Raw genomic sequence first — 14,134 nt, forward strand, 5'->3', positions numbered from 1 at the left:
GCCACCTGAGTCGGTTTTGTGAATGATTTATAGATTGAAACTGTTCTTTGACATGAGCCACACCTAAGCAGAGCAAGCATCTTGTGTGAGTGTCATTGGGGATAGCCCCCCTACACGCAATGGCCATTTTCAACCCTGGTGAGGGCATCACCAGGGAAGAACACTTAACTAAGCTAACTAACACTAATACTAGGGTACTACTAACTATATACAACTAGAACCACAAAGTCCAAGGATTTTGAAGAACTGTGAGGTTAAGAACTGCACAGCTCTCTTTCTCTCTCTCTCTCTCTCTCTCCAGCTATGGGTGGTAAGAAGGAACTGTTGAAAGTTGTGATGCACTAGTTATGATTTTAACAACCTCTGATGATATAATTTATTAGTGAATATAGCTGACTTTCTGACTTCCTTTCAGATAACATAACATCCAGTTAATTGGAACACTTTTTTAAGATTTCTGCTTGAACTTTATTCCAGTGTTTTCTGAAATATTGGATAGGTTAATAGCCACTAAATACAGTCTAACTTCTCTTTTCTTATCTGTTAGAAAGGTCAAGATGATTTTGTTTTTTCCAGGCTACTTTTTCCAAAAAATAAAATTAATAAAGTATTAGCAGGGCTCATTAACTTCCCTATAATAACAAACAAGAGGTCTGATCTGAGATCAGATGAGCACTTCAGTTCCCTTTCGTGTGGATGGCAGTTGCAGAGACTCAATGTAATGAATTGGCCTAATGTTTGATTTGTCTCCCTCTAGTGGCTGGTTTCAGTGACTACATAACCTGCTGATATTTCACAGCCACTGAAAGCTCAAGTAGCAGAAGCTTGTGATTTTGATGGTGACTGCTGAAGGGTCCCAGATTTCTGCTCTCACTCCTTGTGTCACTTTATATAGCCAAGGTTCAGTGCACCTTTCATGATTAAGTCTAGTATATGTACTTAGAAGCTTGGCACCAAAATCTCTTTTTCAAATGATTACTTTATAAACAGTGAGTAAAAATGTATTGGAAAAATTAAAACACTATCTTGAGTAGTCAATAAAACCTTAAGAACAAGGTGATACTGACTTCTTAAAACCATATGCAAAGAGGATTTTTATTGGCTCCCAGAAGAATAAACCAGTAGCATGAGTTTTTTTGCAATAGTTGAGCCATTCTGTTTTGAGCTACGTCATACAAGTACTATAGTGCAATTTCTTTATTGTGAAATTGCAACTTACAAATGCATAATTATTTTTTACATAACCATGCTCAAAAACAAAACAATGTAAAACTTTAGAACTACAAGACGAAGCATGAAGGGGCATATGAATGTTTAGCATATCTGGCACGTAAATACCTTGCTACGCTGGCTACAATAGTGCCATGCCAATGCTTGTTCTAACTTTCAGGTGTCATAAATAAGAAGCAGGGGCAACATTATCTCACATAAATGTAAACAAACTTGTTTTGTCTTAGTGATTGGCTGAACAAGAAGTAAGACTGAGTGGACTCATATGGGGTGAATTGATAAATACTGTCTCTTGTTTACCTTTTTTACAGTGCAAATCTTTGTAATAAACATAGTATAAAGTGAGCACTGTACACTTTGTATGTTCTGTTGTAATTGAAATCAATATATTTGAATATGTGAAAAAATCCAAATTTATTTATGATAAATTTAAATTGGTATTCCATTATTGTTTAACAGTGCAATTAAAACTGTGATTAATCGTGACTTTTTATCTAGTTAATTTGTTTTGTGTAAATTAATCGCAGTTAATGCATGCGATTAGCAGCCCATGTCATTTGTGTTTAAGATCTATTATTGTCACATGAAGATTGGGTTCGTTTTGAAATTTAAACTATAGGATATTAAACTGTGACACTTGAATAGGTACTTGTGTTTGCTTCACATATGTACCCTTGCAAGGGAAGTTTCTTGTACTACTGTAATGATGTCCTCATCACAAAATTTATGTGAAAGCACTTTACAATAAATGCACAGTTTCATGCACAGCAAAGCGGATATAGTTATTACTGAAAGGTTATTTCTGATTCATTTAAAAAAATAACTACAAATTTGTGCAAGCAGGCTTTATATTAGGAAATGGAATAGCTTAAAGGCAATTTCTGCCCCAAAAAATCAGTATCTGATTATGAAGAAGTGCCTCTGTAACCTATAAAAGGCCTTAATTTTAAATCCCAAAAGCCTTCTGTATGATCTTTCTTCAGTAGATAAATATGTGAATTACTTGTAAGCAAAAGTCCGCTGAAAGAAAACCAAGAGACAAAGCAAACTAGACAGTTTTTGTCGTTGAGTAGCATCCTATCCACATCACAGATGCAGAAAAGATGTAAAAGCCACCAACCCAATGGCATGGTGATTCCTCAAAACAATGACTTTGAGAAGTGTCATAACCATACAGCTAAGGGTAACCTAGAATTCCTCCCTTACCTGTAAGGGGTTAAGAAGCTCAAATAACCTGGTTGGCACCTGACCAAAAGGACCAATGGGGAAAGAAGATACTTTCAAATCTTTGGGGCGGGGAGAAGGCTTTGCTTTGTGTGTTCTCTTGGGAAGCAGAGAAACATCAGGTCAGGAAACTCCTTCTGCTATTAACCATCCTAAAAGTCTCTCATATTACAAAAATTGTAAGTAAAAGCCAGGCAAGGTGTGTTAGTTTATCTTTTGTTCTGCTTGTGAATTTTTCCTTTGCTGGAGGGAGGTTTATTCCTGTTTTTTGTAACTTTGAAACTAAGCCTAGGGTAAGTTATGCTGTGTTTTTGAATCTTTTGTTACCCTGTAAAGTTATTTTCCATCCTGACTTTACAGAGGTGATTTTTACCTTTTTTTAAAATAAAATCCTTCTTTTAAGAACCTGACTGATTTCTCTATTGTCCTAAGACCCAGGGGTTTGGGTCTGTGGTCACTTTGTAACCAATTGGTTAGGATAGTATTTTCAAGCCTCCCCAGGAAAGGAGGGTGTAAGAGCTTGGGGGAATATTTTGGGGGAATAAGAACTCCAAGTGGTCCTTTCCCTGATTCTTTGTTAAATCACTTGGTGGTGGCAGTGTACCCTCCAAGGGCAAAGAATTTGTGCCTTGGGGAAGTTTTAACCTAAGTTGGTAGAAATAAGCTTAGGAGGTCTTTCATGCGGGTCCCCACATCTGTACCCTAGAGTTCAGAGTGGGGAGGGAACCCTGACAAGAAGTAATTTTCAGAGTTTGGCACCAGGATCTGATTCTTACAAGACTAGCCTGTATTGTACAAAGGATGAATATTGGAGGAAGGAACCTCAGTATTGCGTTACTTTTGTTTTATGAAAGCATGGATCAGGATTATCTAATAGAAGAAACATGTTTAGTTCAAAATGTATAATTTGTCATGTATGTAAACTTTATATAGCTATGTAATATACGTGGATCACATATGGGCTGGTGATAGCCATGTGCTGAATTACATTCAGTATGCACCTTTGATTATGTCCTCTACACGCAGCCCACTATTCTATCTCTGCCAAGACTGCAACATGTCTGAGCAGCTGTTCTTTAAAAAGCTGTCCTTTTAACTACAACACCAAATCACCACCACCTTCAAGGAAGTGGAGAAAAATATCTTCAATACTCAGAGATATACTGACTCAAGGCTAATATCTTTTCAAGATGAAACAAAAAGACACCCTGTGCTTTATATCCGTGAAGGTTGCTCTACTCATAATATATCTACCACAAAAACAAGGAAATTAATACTCGCCTCCACCCAATGGCCTGTATCACTACATAGAACAACCACCAAACACTAGACAACATGTTAAAACCTTAGCTCTGTCTCCATGCAGATGCTGTATTTTCAGAACTCCTTTCACAATCTTGCTTCTTCCCACAGATCCCATATTAGTCAAACTAATTGCATTTGTCATTATATGTGGAATTCCTGCGTATACTCAACCTTTAGAGGCTCATGATGGCTTTCCTCCTCTCTCATTTCCCCACAATTGGACTTACTGCTCCATTTATTTTATATGGGGAAATATACTTAGCAAAGTGCTTTTTCTGCAGCTGATGAAAGGAACATGGAAGTTACCTCTTGTACAACATGCTATGGCCTGCCTTCTAGGCAAATCTGACTAATCAGAGCACATCACACTCTACGCTGGCTTCCCATCTGATTATGGAACCACTTCAAGATTCTGGTCCTTGGCCATTAAGGGCCTTAATGATATTTGAGTGTGGCAGATACAGTTTATGGGAAAGCCTCAGCAGACAGTCCTCCATGTGACATTCTTAATGGAAAAAACTGCACAATGAACTGATATTGAAATACTTTGTTTTCAGATTAGTTGTTGCATAATCTGTGAATGACTTGGGATCTTAAACTTTTAAAAATACGTATAAAAAGTTTAGCAGTTTGAATTGTAACGTCTAAATGGCCATCTTTTCCCTCTACACGATGATCCTTTATTTTAGTCTGTGGGGCTGATTTATATTTGTGAACATAAAAAGTAACATTCGTTCAAATGAAAGCAAATGTGATTGAATGCTTACCCCACATATGCTGTGAAAGGGTTAATATGGGCCTGAGAAGCCAATTAACCTTGCACCTGGAGGGTGGGCCAGGCCTGATTAGAAAGAAAGCCCAGGGAGTACAGGGCTTGTTTCCATAAAGAGCTGGGTGAGCCCACTTGGAGAGAGGAAAACTCCAGAGAAGAGGAGTTTGGGAACTTTCCTTTGTCTGAGAAGCAGCCTGATGGAAGGCCATGAAGGAAAAAGGGGGAAAATCAGTCAGGCTTTGCAAGGATAGAGCTAGAGACCTAACTGGAGCTTGTCCAATGTCCTGGATAAGGGGAGGAGAGTGCCAGCTCCTGGATTATGCCATGGATTGAGGCACAGAAGGACCATGTAAAGCAGCAGAGGCACACCTATGATGAGGTAGCTGCCAGTTGAGCCCGGGGGGGATGAAGGTTTGTGGTTTGTATACATTGCAGTCCTTTATCAAAACCCTGAAGTGTGGCCCCAGAAATGGCACAGGACTCTAAAGTGGTCTGGACAGAGAAGGCAAAAGAATAATAGAGGGAAACTGAACCAAGGGCGCTGCAACGCCACAGCTAGTCAAGAAGGGGGTGTGTTGGGGCAGCAACTTTGTCATAGCATAATCTGCTTGGCTGTTAATGTTACCTGGCTGTATACTTTAAATGTAATCTTTATTTGTGTTAATAGGACAGACCATTCCAGAGAAAAGAATAATAGAAGCTGTAAATCAAGAGGAGTATAAGTATGAAGTGGGCGACTTGCCAACAGAATGGGAAGGTAAATGTTTGGGGTTTTGTTTTTATTTTCATGTAACCTGGAAAGTACAAAATGCTGAAAATTGAATTCAGTGGAATACCTGACTCTACAACTTTATTTGTTCTTTCCTGAGATCTTTTCATTTTGAGGCATGAAGACTAAAGTAAGCCTATCCAGCTATTGCGAATTCTGAAAGTATCCACTTTTAAGCACAAGTAAAATGATGTGCTTACCTTTAAGAAATGGGTCAGTACATGAAAATGTGTGTATAGTTTGCATGACCATGATTTTGATTTCCTCTAACCAATTGTGAAAATATTTGAGAGTGAGGGAGCGATCTGACCAAATGACCCTGAAAGGAATATATGTGGGCTAAACCTTTTCAGGGCATGTCCTCACTGCAGGTGTTTGGTGCCCATGTCTGAGTGGCCACACTCAAATTCCTGGGTCTGCACTCGCTCAGGTATGCGGCTAGGACTTCTGGGGACATGTCCCTATTGCTTAGTGCTGCAGTAAGTTGATGCTCTATGATTCTTTCCCAGTTAATTGTGGGACCACTTGTCTGTGCTTCTGTGCACACAGTGGGAATTGTGGGAGGGCATTGGAGGACTACCAGCTTTCGAGTTGCTTAGCCTGCACCTCACAGCAAAGGAGGCAGGTTACCTGCTGGAATGAAAGCAGCACTTGGGCTTTTGCCTGTACCCAAGATTGGCCTGCTAGTTTGCATTGAAAGCACTATCTAAACTTGGGTCAGAGGTTTTTGTGTGGGGAGAAGCCAGGTGAGGGACAACACTTGAATGGGAGCCTGAGTTAACTCTGCGGTGAAGATATATAATAGAGAGAACTTCCAACATTGTCAAACCAAGGGTGTGTGTTTAGCTTTCCGCCTCCAAGAAAAAAAGTGTGGCCAACCACATTTTTATTACTTGCATTTGCACTTTTAACACCACACTTGTTCATCCTTGTAATTACCATAAAAAATTCTTTGTGACTATGGCAGCACTGAATTGGAAGGATGCATGAAGGTCAGGGAAATGGGGAAAAATAAATAGGTAATAGTTATTTTCTTTTTAAATGCAGAGCCTTTCAGGGAATAGGAAGACCAGATTCCAACTGCGTTGTTTCCCATCCATTATTTGAACAGAAGAGGTGTGCAGTGTACCTTGTTTGTTTATGACAGAAAAAGTGCAAAATAATTCAAAGAGCCGAAAATATTAACAATGATGCTAAGTGGATTTTTCAGTGCTGTGTCAGTTGAAATGTTAACAGCTGAAATGTTGTGTTATGGAACTATGGATGACTGAAATAAATGGAAAGGGCCAAATCCTGGCTCCTCTAGTATAGGTTCAGAGGGCCCCGTACACAGCAGGATCAGTGTGGTTTTGCTGCATTGGAGAGGCCAGATTTGGGAAGCCCCTTCAGGAAGCCATGGAGTTCAGTTCCTCGGTGACTTCATGTGTATCTGTGCATAGCAAGGATTGGGTGTAGCGTGAACAGGGGTACAGGCTGATGGATCAGCCCTATATGGATTCTGGTTAGTCTTTCTACATTAAGTGGCCTAATGGAAGCTAGTGAATTCCCGAAGTGAAGCAGAGCTTGATTTTGGTGGCATCCTAAATCCTATTACCCCATTTAAATGTATTCTTCCACCTTGGGGTGATAATAACAGGGGACCTGCACACAGCAGCTGGTTTGGTGGGGGATCTATCACTCCTTTGTGTAGTCTGGGCTCTCCCCTCAGTTCCATGGCCCACTGCTCCCTATCTTCAGAAGGGTGGGGGTCTATTTCAGAGAAGGGAGATCTCAGTCCCTACCCACCCAAGCAGAGTGCCCCAGTTGACACCATTCCATCAGAGCCATGATGAAGAGCGACAGTAAGAGTCATATCAGAGAGATCTGTGCTAAGGTGGTGTTGGTAAGGGATTCCCAGAGCAGCAAGCTTAAGAGTTAAAATGAGGGGGCATGTCGCATGGTTTGAACTGTCATTTCAAGCCATCTGCATGCTTGGCGTGAGGAAGCCTCATTTTTGTGCCTGCTGTGGTCAGCACCCCAATTCCACCTGCCACATGCAGCATGACCACTCCTCTCTGGGCCCACGCAGGCCCAGCTATCTCTCTACAGATGAGCTATAGGCAGGCTCCAGCTTCCGAGCATCTCCCTGGAGTGTCCAGCCTCTGTTCCACTGAATGTTTTGCAGATTTCAGATTCACTGCTTCCAAAGAAGCAGAACACTGCAGCTTACCCTTTTCACCTCAGATCACCACTCCTCTTCACACACCGCACTCAGATGTGTTTATAGTGAAAACAAGTAAAAGTTTATTTAATGAAGTATATAGATTCAAGTGATAGCAAGTAGAATTATTGGAAACAAATGATTACATGTAAAACAAAATCATAACATATATTCTAGAGCCTAGACTTATGTAACTACAGTAGAACCTCAGAGTTATGAACATCTTGGGAATGGAGGTTGTTCGTAACTCTGAAATGTTTATAATTGAACAAAACATTATGGTGGTTCTTTCAAAAGTTTACAGCTGAATGTTGACTTAATACAGCTTTGAAACTTTACTGTGCAGAAAAAAATGTTGCTTTCCCTTTATTTTTTTTAGTAGTTTACGTTTAACACAGTACTGTACTGTATTTGCTTTTCTTTTTCTTTCTTTCTCTGCTCTGCTGCCTGATTGCGTACTTACCATTCCAAATTAGGTGTGTGGTTGACTGGTCAGTCTGTAACTCTGCTGTTTATAACTCTGAGGTTCTACTGTAGATAGTTTCATGTCTTATAGAGCAATGCTGACCCAAAGTCCTTCCAGTGTTTTTGTAATCAGGCTTGGTTGTGGTCGTCCATTCATGAGACAATCATTCTGTCAGCTTGCTTTCTCAGTGAAAGTATCCATGGGATACCTCTGCAATCCCCAATTTTGCCCCAAAAATCCTTTGTCTTTACTCATAAACTGGATACCCTCCTGCTGTTTATTTCTTCCTGTAAACTTCATCTCTTGAAGATTCCACAATCTTCTGGCTATCATTTAGTTCAGTGTGCTATTGTGAGACATACAGTGCCCGACACACACATGACCAGACACAGGGATAAGTGTCTGTTTCTTCCTGCTTGAAAGGAACCTGAGACTTGTCACGTACTTTTTAGTATACACATAACTCCTTAAACATTAACCATACATGCATTGTGCAGTGATTATAATGACCTGTGGGCTACTGACTTTTGGTAGAGACCTCACATGCCACCCTTTAATGAATTATTATGCAAATATCTGACTCGGGGTCCCTGTAAAACCATGTGTATCCCCTGTGCCTTCTGCCAGTTGGCACCAAGAGATCCCTGGGTTACAATGCTCAGGCAGGCATTTGTTCATCTTTTCAAAATTTTCTTCACTACCACCAGAACTAACAATATTGTATTTATTTGTCATGGACCAAGACCCCATTATGCTAAATTGTAACTGGGCCAGCTGCCTCCCATGCACCCCCTCTTGGCTTAGGGTCATGCTCAGAGATGAGCTGCCAAAATCTTAACAACGGGTTCCCTCCTCACCCTATGAGGGGGTCGTTGCCCACCACCACCCCCCGGGACTCCTGCCTCATCCACCCCCCCTGCGTTCCTTGACGCCCACCCACAGGACCCCTGCCCCATCCACCCCCCTCCCCTGTCTCTGACTGCCCCCAGAACCGGGCAGGAGGGCTACTGTAGTGGGTGCCCACCCCGCCCCTAAGAGACAGAGGCACCTGCCGGAGGGCGAGGTGGGGAGTCCTGGAGGTGCTTACCTGGGGCAGCTCCCAGGAAGCATCCGGCAGGTCCCTATGGCTCCTAGGGGTGGGGGAGCGTAGCTGGGGGGGAGCAGGGGGAGTGGCCGCTCCCCCACTGATCACATCAAAAGTGGCGCCTTAGGTGCCGACTCTGGGGGTGCTCTGGGGCTGGAGCACCCACGGGGAAAATTTGGTGGGTGCAGAGCACCCACCAGCAGCTCCCCACCCCGCGCCCGGCCCCAGATCACCTCACCTCTGCTCCACCTCCTCCTTTGCTCTGCTTCTCCGCGCCCCCGCTTCCCATGAATCAGCTGTTCGGCGGGAAGCCTTGGGGGGAGGCGGAGAAGCAGGCGGCAGCTTCACACTCAGGCCAAGAGGTAACCTGGGGTTACCTGCTGCGGCGTGGGTGGCCCTCCTTGCTCCCCTCCCCCACCTCCCCAAGCTCACCTCCGCTTCCCTGGGCCTGAGCGGGAAGCCACAGCCTGCTTCTCAGCCTGCCCCTGGTTACCTGCTGTGGTGGGGTGGCCCTCCTCGCGCATCCCCGTCCCCCCCCCTCCAGCTCTCCTCCGCCTCCCTGGGTCTGAGCAGGAAGCCGCGGCCTGCTTCTCAGCCTGCCCCAGCTTCCCGCGCGAACAGCTGATTCACTGGATCCCTCGTGGAACAACTGGTTCTAAAAGAGCTTCTAAATTTAACAGCCGGTTCTAGTGAACCAGTGCGAACTGGCTCCAGCTCACCACTGGTCACGCTACTGGCAGCCTGCCTCCCTTTCTCCTCCTTGGACTGTTCAAATAAATCATCCCTTCAGGTTTTTTCTTGATCAAAACCAACCCCTCCCTAGGGACTTGGTTTATTGATATAAAATAAACTGAAAATAAAACAAAGTCCATTCCTAAGTCCACACAAGACAAGGGTTCTCTTCCTCTTCCCAGGCCTTCCTGCCTGGAGCCGTTGCAGTCTCTCCCCTGTTTGGTGTAGGTCTTTCCCAGCTCTTCCTTGCTGGGGAAAATCCCCTGGTCTCAGGATACTCCGGGCAGGAGCCTTTCCTCACTTAATGCAGACTTGCCACAGCTTCCCCCTTCACTGCAGCCAGCTGCTGAACTTTATAGGGAAATACCTGATTCAACCCAGATGTGCTTCATTCTGTAACCAGGGCTGGGTAGGCCACAGAGCTGACGGAGCAAGCCACATAAGTTACATAAGTTCTGTACAAACACAGAACAAAAACAGTCCCTGCCCCAAAGAGCTTTTAAAATAAAAGCTGAGATGCTGATGTAATTATGTGACTTATGGAGCTGGGCCTTAAGCACCACCCTTTGGTGACTAAACCTTAATTTGGTCCCAAGATGGAAGATTTCTGTCCCCTCACCCTTGTCCCAGGGGTTTCCACATTGCAGAGCCTGCTGGCTTGGGCTGTGTATTGATAGAGGATCTAAAAGAACAGGGCATGTGATGAAAAAACGTTATGCTTAGAATGATGTGTAAACAGTTTTAAGGATTCATTCTGCTATTACTATGGCCACATCTGAACCATGCAGCACACAACCACTGCCACAGTGTGGCCTGTAGTTCAAATGCAGCCAAGAGCCATCTTTTATGTGAACATGCGATCCACAGAGGCCGTTGGTGCCAGCATGAAATGCTTTCTCTCTCTATCTGAGCAACCAAGCTGTATTCCATGCTGGGACCTGTAATCTCTGTGAATTCCATCTCTGTGTTAAAGATGAAGGCAACTGCAATGTATTGCAGTTACGAACCAGGCGCAAGTCGTAGTCTTCTGGTAAGCAGCCAATATAGCCATCAGTTAAGCAAAGTTTGGGCCTAGAGCTGTGTGAAGAAAGATAATTTTGTTTCATGGAGGATTTTGCTATTTTGAAAATTCTTTTAATTCCAATTTGGAACAAACCCCCAAAATGTCAGCCTTCTGCAAAAGGGAGTGGAGCCCTGGCCCAGTCCGCAGATCCTGGAAGCTCTGAGGTCCCTGTCTCCAAGGCAGTCCAATAGGCTGGCTGACAATAAGCCAGGTGGGCGAGTTGGCATATCAAAATCTGCCTGACAAGCAAAGTTCCATCAGATCTTTGTCAAAATAGAGCAGTCTCCATGAAACATTTTGCTTTACACAAATCATCACATTTTGACAAAAAAATGTTCGATTGGCGTTTTTCCGACCAGCTCTATTTGGGAACCCAGTAGACTTAAGTGCTTGAACTCCTGTACAGTTTTAAGGGGGAAAATTTGGTAACGTTCTTTCAGTTTGATTACATTCTTGTTTAGGAAATATTTAGTCATTTAGTGGTTAACAACTGTGTCTGAAAACACACTTGAAATATTTGAGGATGCAAATATAGAAATGAGTCTAAAACGAATATTTTCAGATACAGTTTTTATCTCAGCTCTGGTCAAACTCCCCTTGTTGGACATTCACCAGACTGGTATGTTTGGGCCCCACACACTGGGCACTTGTGCTTTTTAGCTCTCCTTTGTCACTTGGCGGGCTCCAGCCACCATCTCTGGTTCTGACCTTTCTGGCACACTTCCTGGGCACTGACTCTCTGTGTGGTTCCCTTTCTGAAAATGGGATCCCACAGGCCACAAGACCAGTGCTGAAACCTGTCCCTCCCCCCAACCTCTCCCAAAGACTTTCCAGTAGTAGCTTAAGAACATGCTCTCTCCCTTGTGGGCACTCTGGTTTATACGTTACCCCTTCAGGACCCTGTGATAGTTAAAGCAAATAAACATTGATACTGCAGAAGGATTTCTAAGAACAATTGCTCTTTATTTTAGACGTCATTAGAGACGTACAGATCTAGCCAAAACAGTAAACACCGAAGCACAATTCCCTGCCCTAGTTTCCTCATAAGTGGTCTTTGGGAACTGGGTTGTTCTTTCAGGGTTTTGGGTCCCCTCTGCTGAACCTAACTCATCCAACTTATGACTTCTCCTCCATATCATGGAGTGTTCTTTCTGCCCATTTCCTTCAGCTTTGATTGCTCTGGTAACCAGAGTTTTCCCCTCACTAAGGAAGCCTGCGCTTTTGTTCCAATTGCCAAACTTCTCACCTCTGTGGTTTTAAAGGGCCGTACCAACACCTCAGTCTCTCTTATCCTCTTTTGGGGATTTTCTACATTTTCTTCTCTGGAAATCTGGAGAGAGCTGGCTTCATCTAGGTTGTAGCTCTCCCTTTGTTCTGCCAGGACCACTGTTCCCTCTAAGCTCTGCGCGTGTGCACGCGCATACAGATCCTAAACCCCGTGCACACGGCAAAACATTGCGCGCACAAAAATTTGCACAGAAGTCATTTTTTGCGCACATGGCCTGTCAAAAATTAGAGGGAACACTGGCCAGGACCCAACCTTTTCACTTGTTGTTAATTCTTAAGGATGGTCTCCTTTGAAGACACACATTCAAGCATTCCTCCCCCTCTGCTTAGCACAAGGAAGGTCTCTGGAAAAAAGTTACCAAGTGGGTAGCAGTACAATAGTGAGTGGGTAAACTGAGTCACATAATTTTCATAAAAATTTCCCATATTCTCCATAGTTATCAATATACTTCTAAATGTACAGTGCAAATCACTTTTTCACATTCTGGAGTGGGGCTTTATGTTCCAGTCCTGAGGGGTTACGTAACTCTGCAAGGCTGAAGCTTTACTCCTGCTGAGTTCCTCTGCAATTCTCTCTTCCTGTGGTTCTTAGTTTAATTTAAAAGCTCCCCAGGACTAAATCTCCCAACTGCTCAAAGCCATGATTTTTACAAAGGTTTTGAATGTCCTTCGAGCTCTATGTAAAACTGAGACTTGCTTGATATTACAAAAGTAAAATCATAATCCCTCCATTCTCCTGAGTCCAGTATTAGTTGACTCTAATTTGTGTGTATAGATAAGTTTTGTTACAAAATGAAGCCTTTATTGTATATTTTTCTTTGTATTATTGTTTTGAATTCATTTAATGTTGTTATTAAAAGAATCCATGTTGACAGTATAAACATAGATAACTTTGTGATTAGATAAAGCCCTCCTGTTATACTACACTTTCCCCTTTAAATAAGAAAATAAAATAAATGATACATTTTTTTCTATGGCAGTGTCTCGTGGATGCAGACAACTGATAACCTTTCTGTAATTGTAATTTTGGATGGTCACCTACACTATCTAGTGATAGAATACCTCAGTTACCTCCTCAGCTCATGTCAACAGTGCTCCTGAAAGGATATCAGTCATTTTCAGTGCCTGTAGAGATTCAAGGAATTGCATGCTTCAGGCAGCATTTTACTGCCTGCCTGTTCTTGTGGTTTTTTTCTTTTTTTTTTTTTTTTGGATTGGTAACATTTAGTGATTAATGGGAGTCTTAATTTGCATGCTCACTTTTACGCTTGTTACAGTGCATTATGTGCCAGTAGGAGTTACTAACGTTCAATAAAAATCTCATGCATACTAATGAGAATGCAAATGAGCGCTGATGAAAGAATGCCTGGGTCTCAAGGTATGAAAAGTCCAGTTATCTTGCAAATTTGCACACGGACAAAGATAGCAGAATAATAAGCACAGAATGCAGAAAGTACCATATAGATATAAATAGCAACAGCAACATAATTAGACAATTTGAAATGCAGGCAATCTATTCATTTTCAAAAGCTTTGCAGAAAAACCCTCCTGTTTTGGTCACAGACCTGTATCACCACCTTCTTTGCTTTGCTAAGCCTAATGGGTCTTGGCTGTGTGAAGGTATTTTGCTTTTTTGGGATCGGGGAAGGGGAGTGTTCGAGTGGAAGTATTTCCAGACATAGCCTTCACTGGATGCATTTTTTTAATTAAAAAAGTAAAGGAGCACCATTCAAATAACACACATTAAAGCATCTATCTTATTGTTCCCTTCAACAATAATATTTAACTATGCTAGAAATCTCATTTCTTCAGTCGTTTAAAACTGGATTGGACAAAACACTAGAGGAGTATATTGCAGGCACAAAGGGGATGGACTAGAGATCAGTGGTTTTCAACATGGGGTCTGCAGACTATGTCTAAGATTTCCATAAGGGTCCAGATCTGCATCTGAAATTTTTTAGGGGTCCGCAAATGAAAAAAATTTGAAAACCACTGGTCTCCA

General features: G+C 42.5%; 1 protein-coding gene across 4 annotated transcripts in view; it reads left to right on the forward strand.

Moving 5' to 3' along the window:
• NDUFAF2 (NADH:ubiquinone oxidoreductase complex assembly factor 2) overlaps positions 1–14,134 on the forward strand; it is a 131,460-nt gene that overhangs the window by 68,992 nt on the left and 48,334 nt on the right. For 3 of the 4 annotated variants that reach the window (XM_084629352.1, XM_084629354.1, XM_084629351.1), the window contains exon 2: positions 5,199–5,288. The exons of the other annotated variant lie outside the window; for it this stretch is intronic. In XM_084629352.1, the coding sequence (XP_084485478.1) occupies positions 5,199–5,288 (90 nt within the window). The remainder of the gene's footprint in view (positions 1–5,198; positions 5,289–14,134) is intronic. 4 annotated transcript variants of the gene reach the window in all.

The sequence above is a fragment of the Lepidochelys olivacea genome (assembly GCF_965140295.1).
Source record: "Lepidochelys olivacea isolate rLepOli2 genome assembly, chromosome: 5".
Taxonomy (NCBI): domain Eukaryota; kingdom Metazoa; phylum Chordata; order Testudines; family Cheloniidae; genus Lepidochelys; species Lepidochelys olivacea.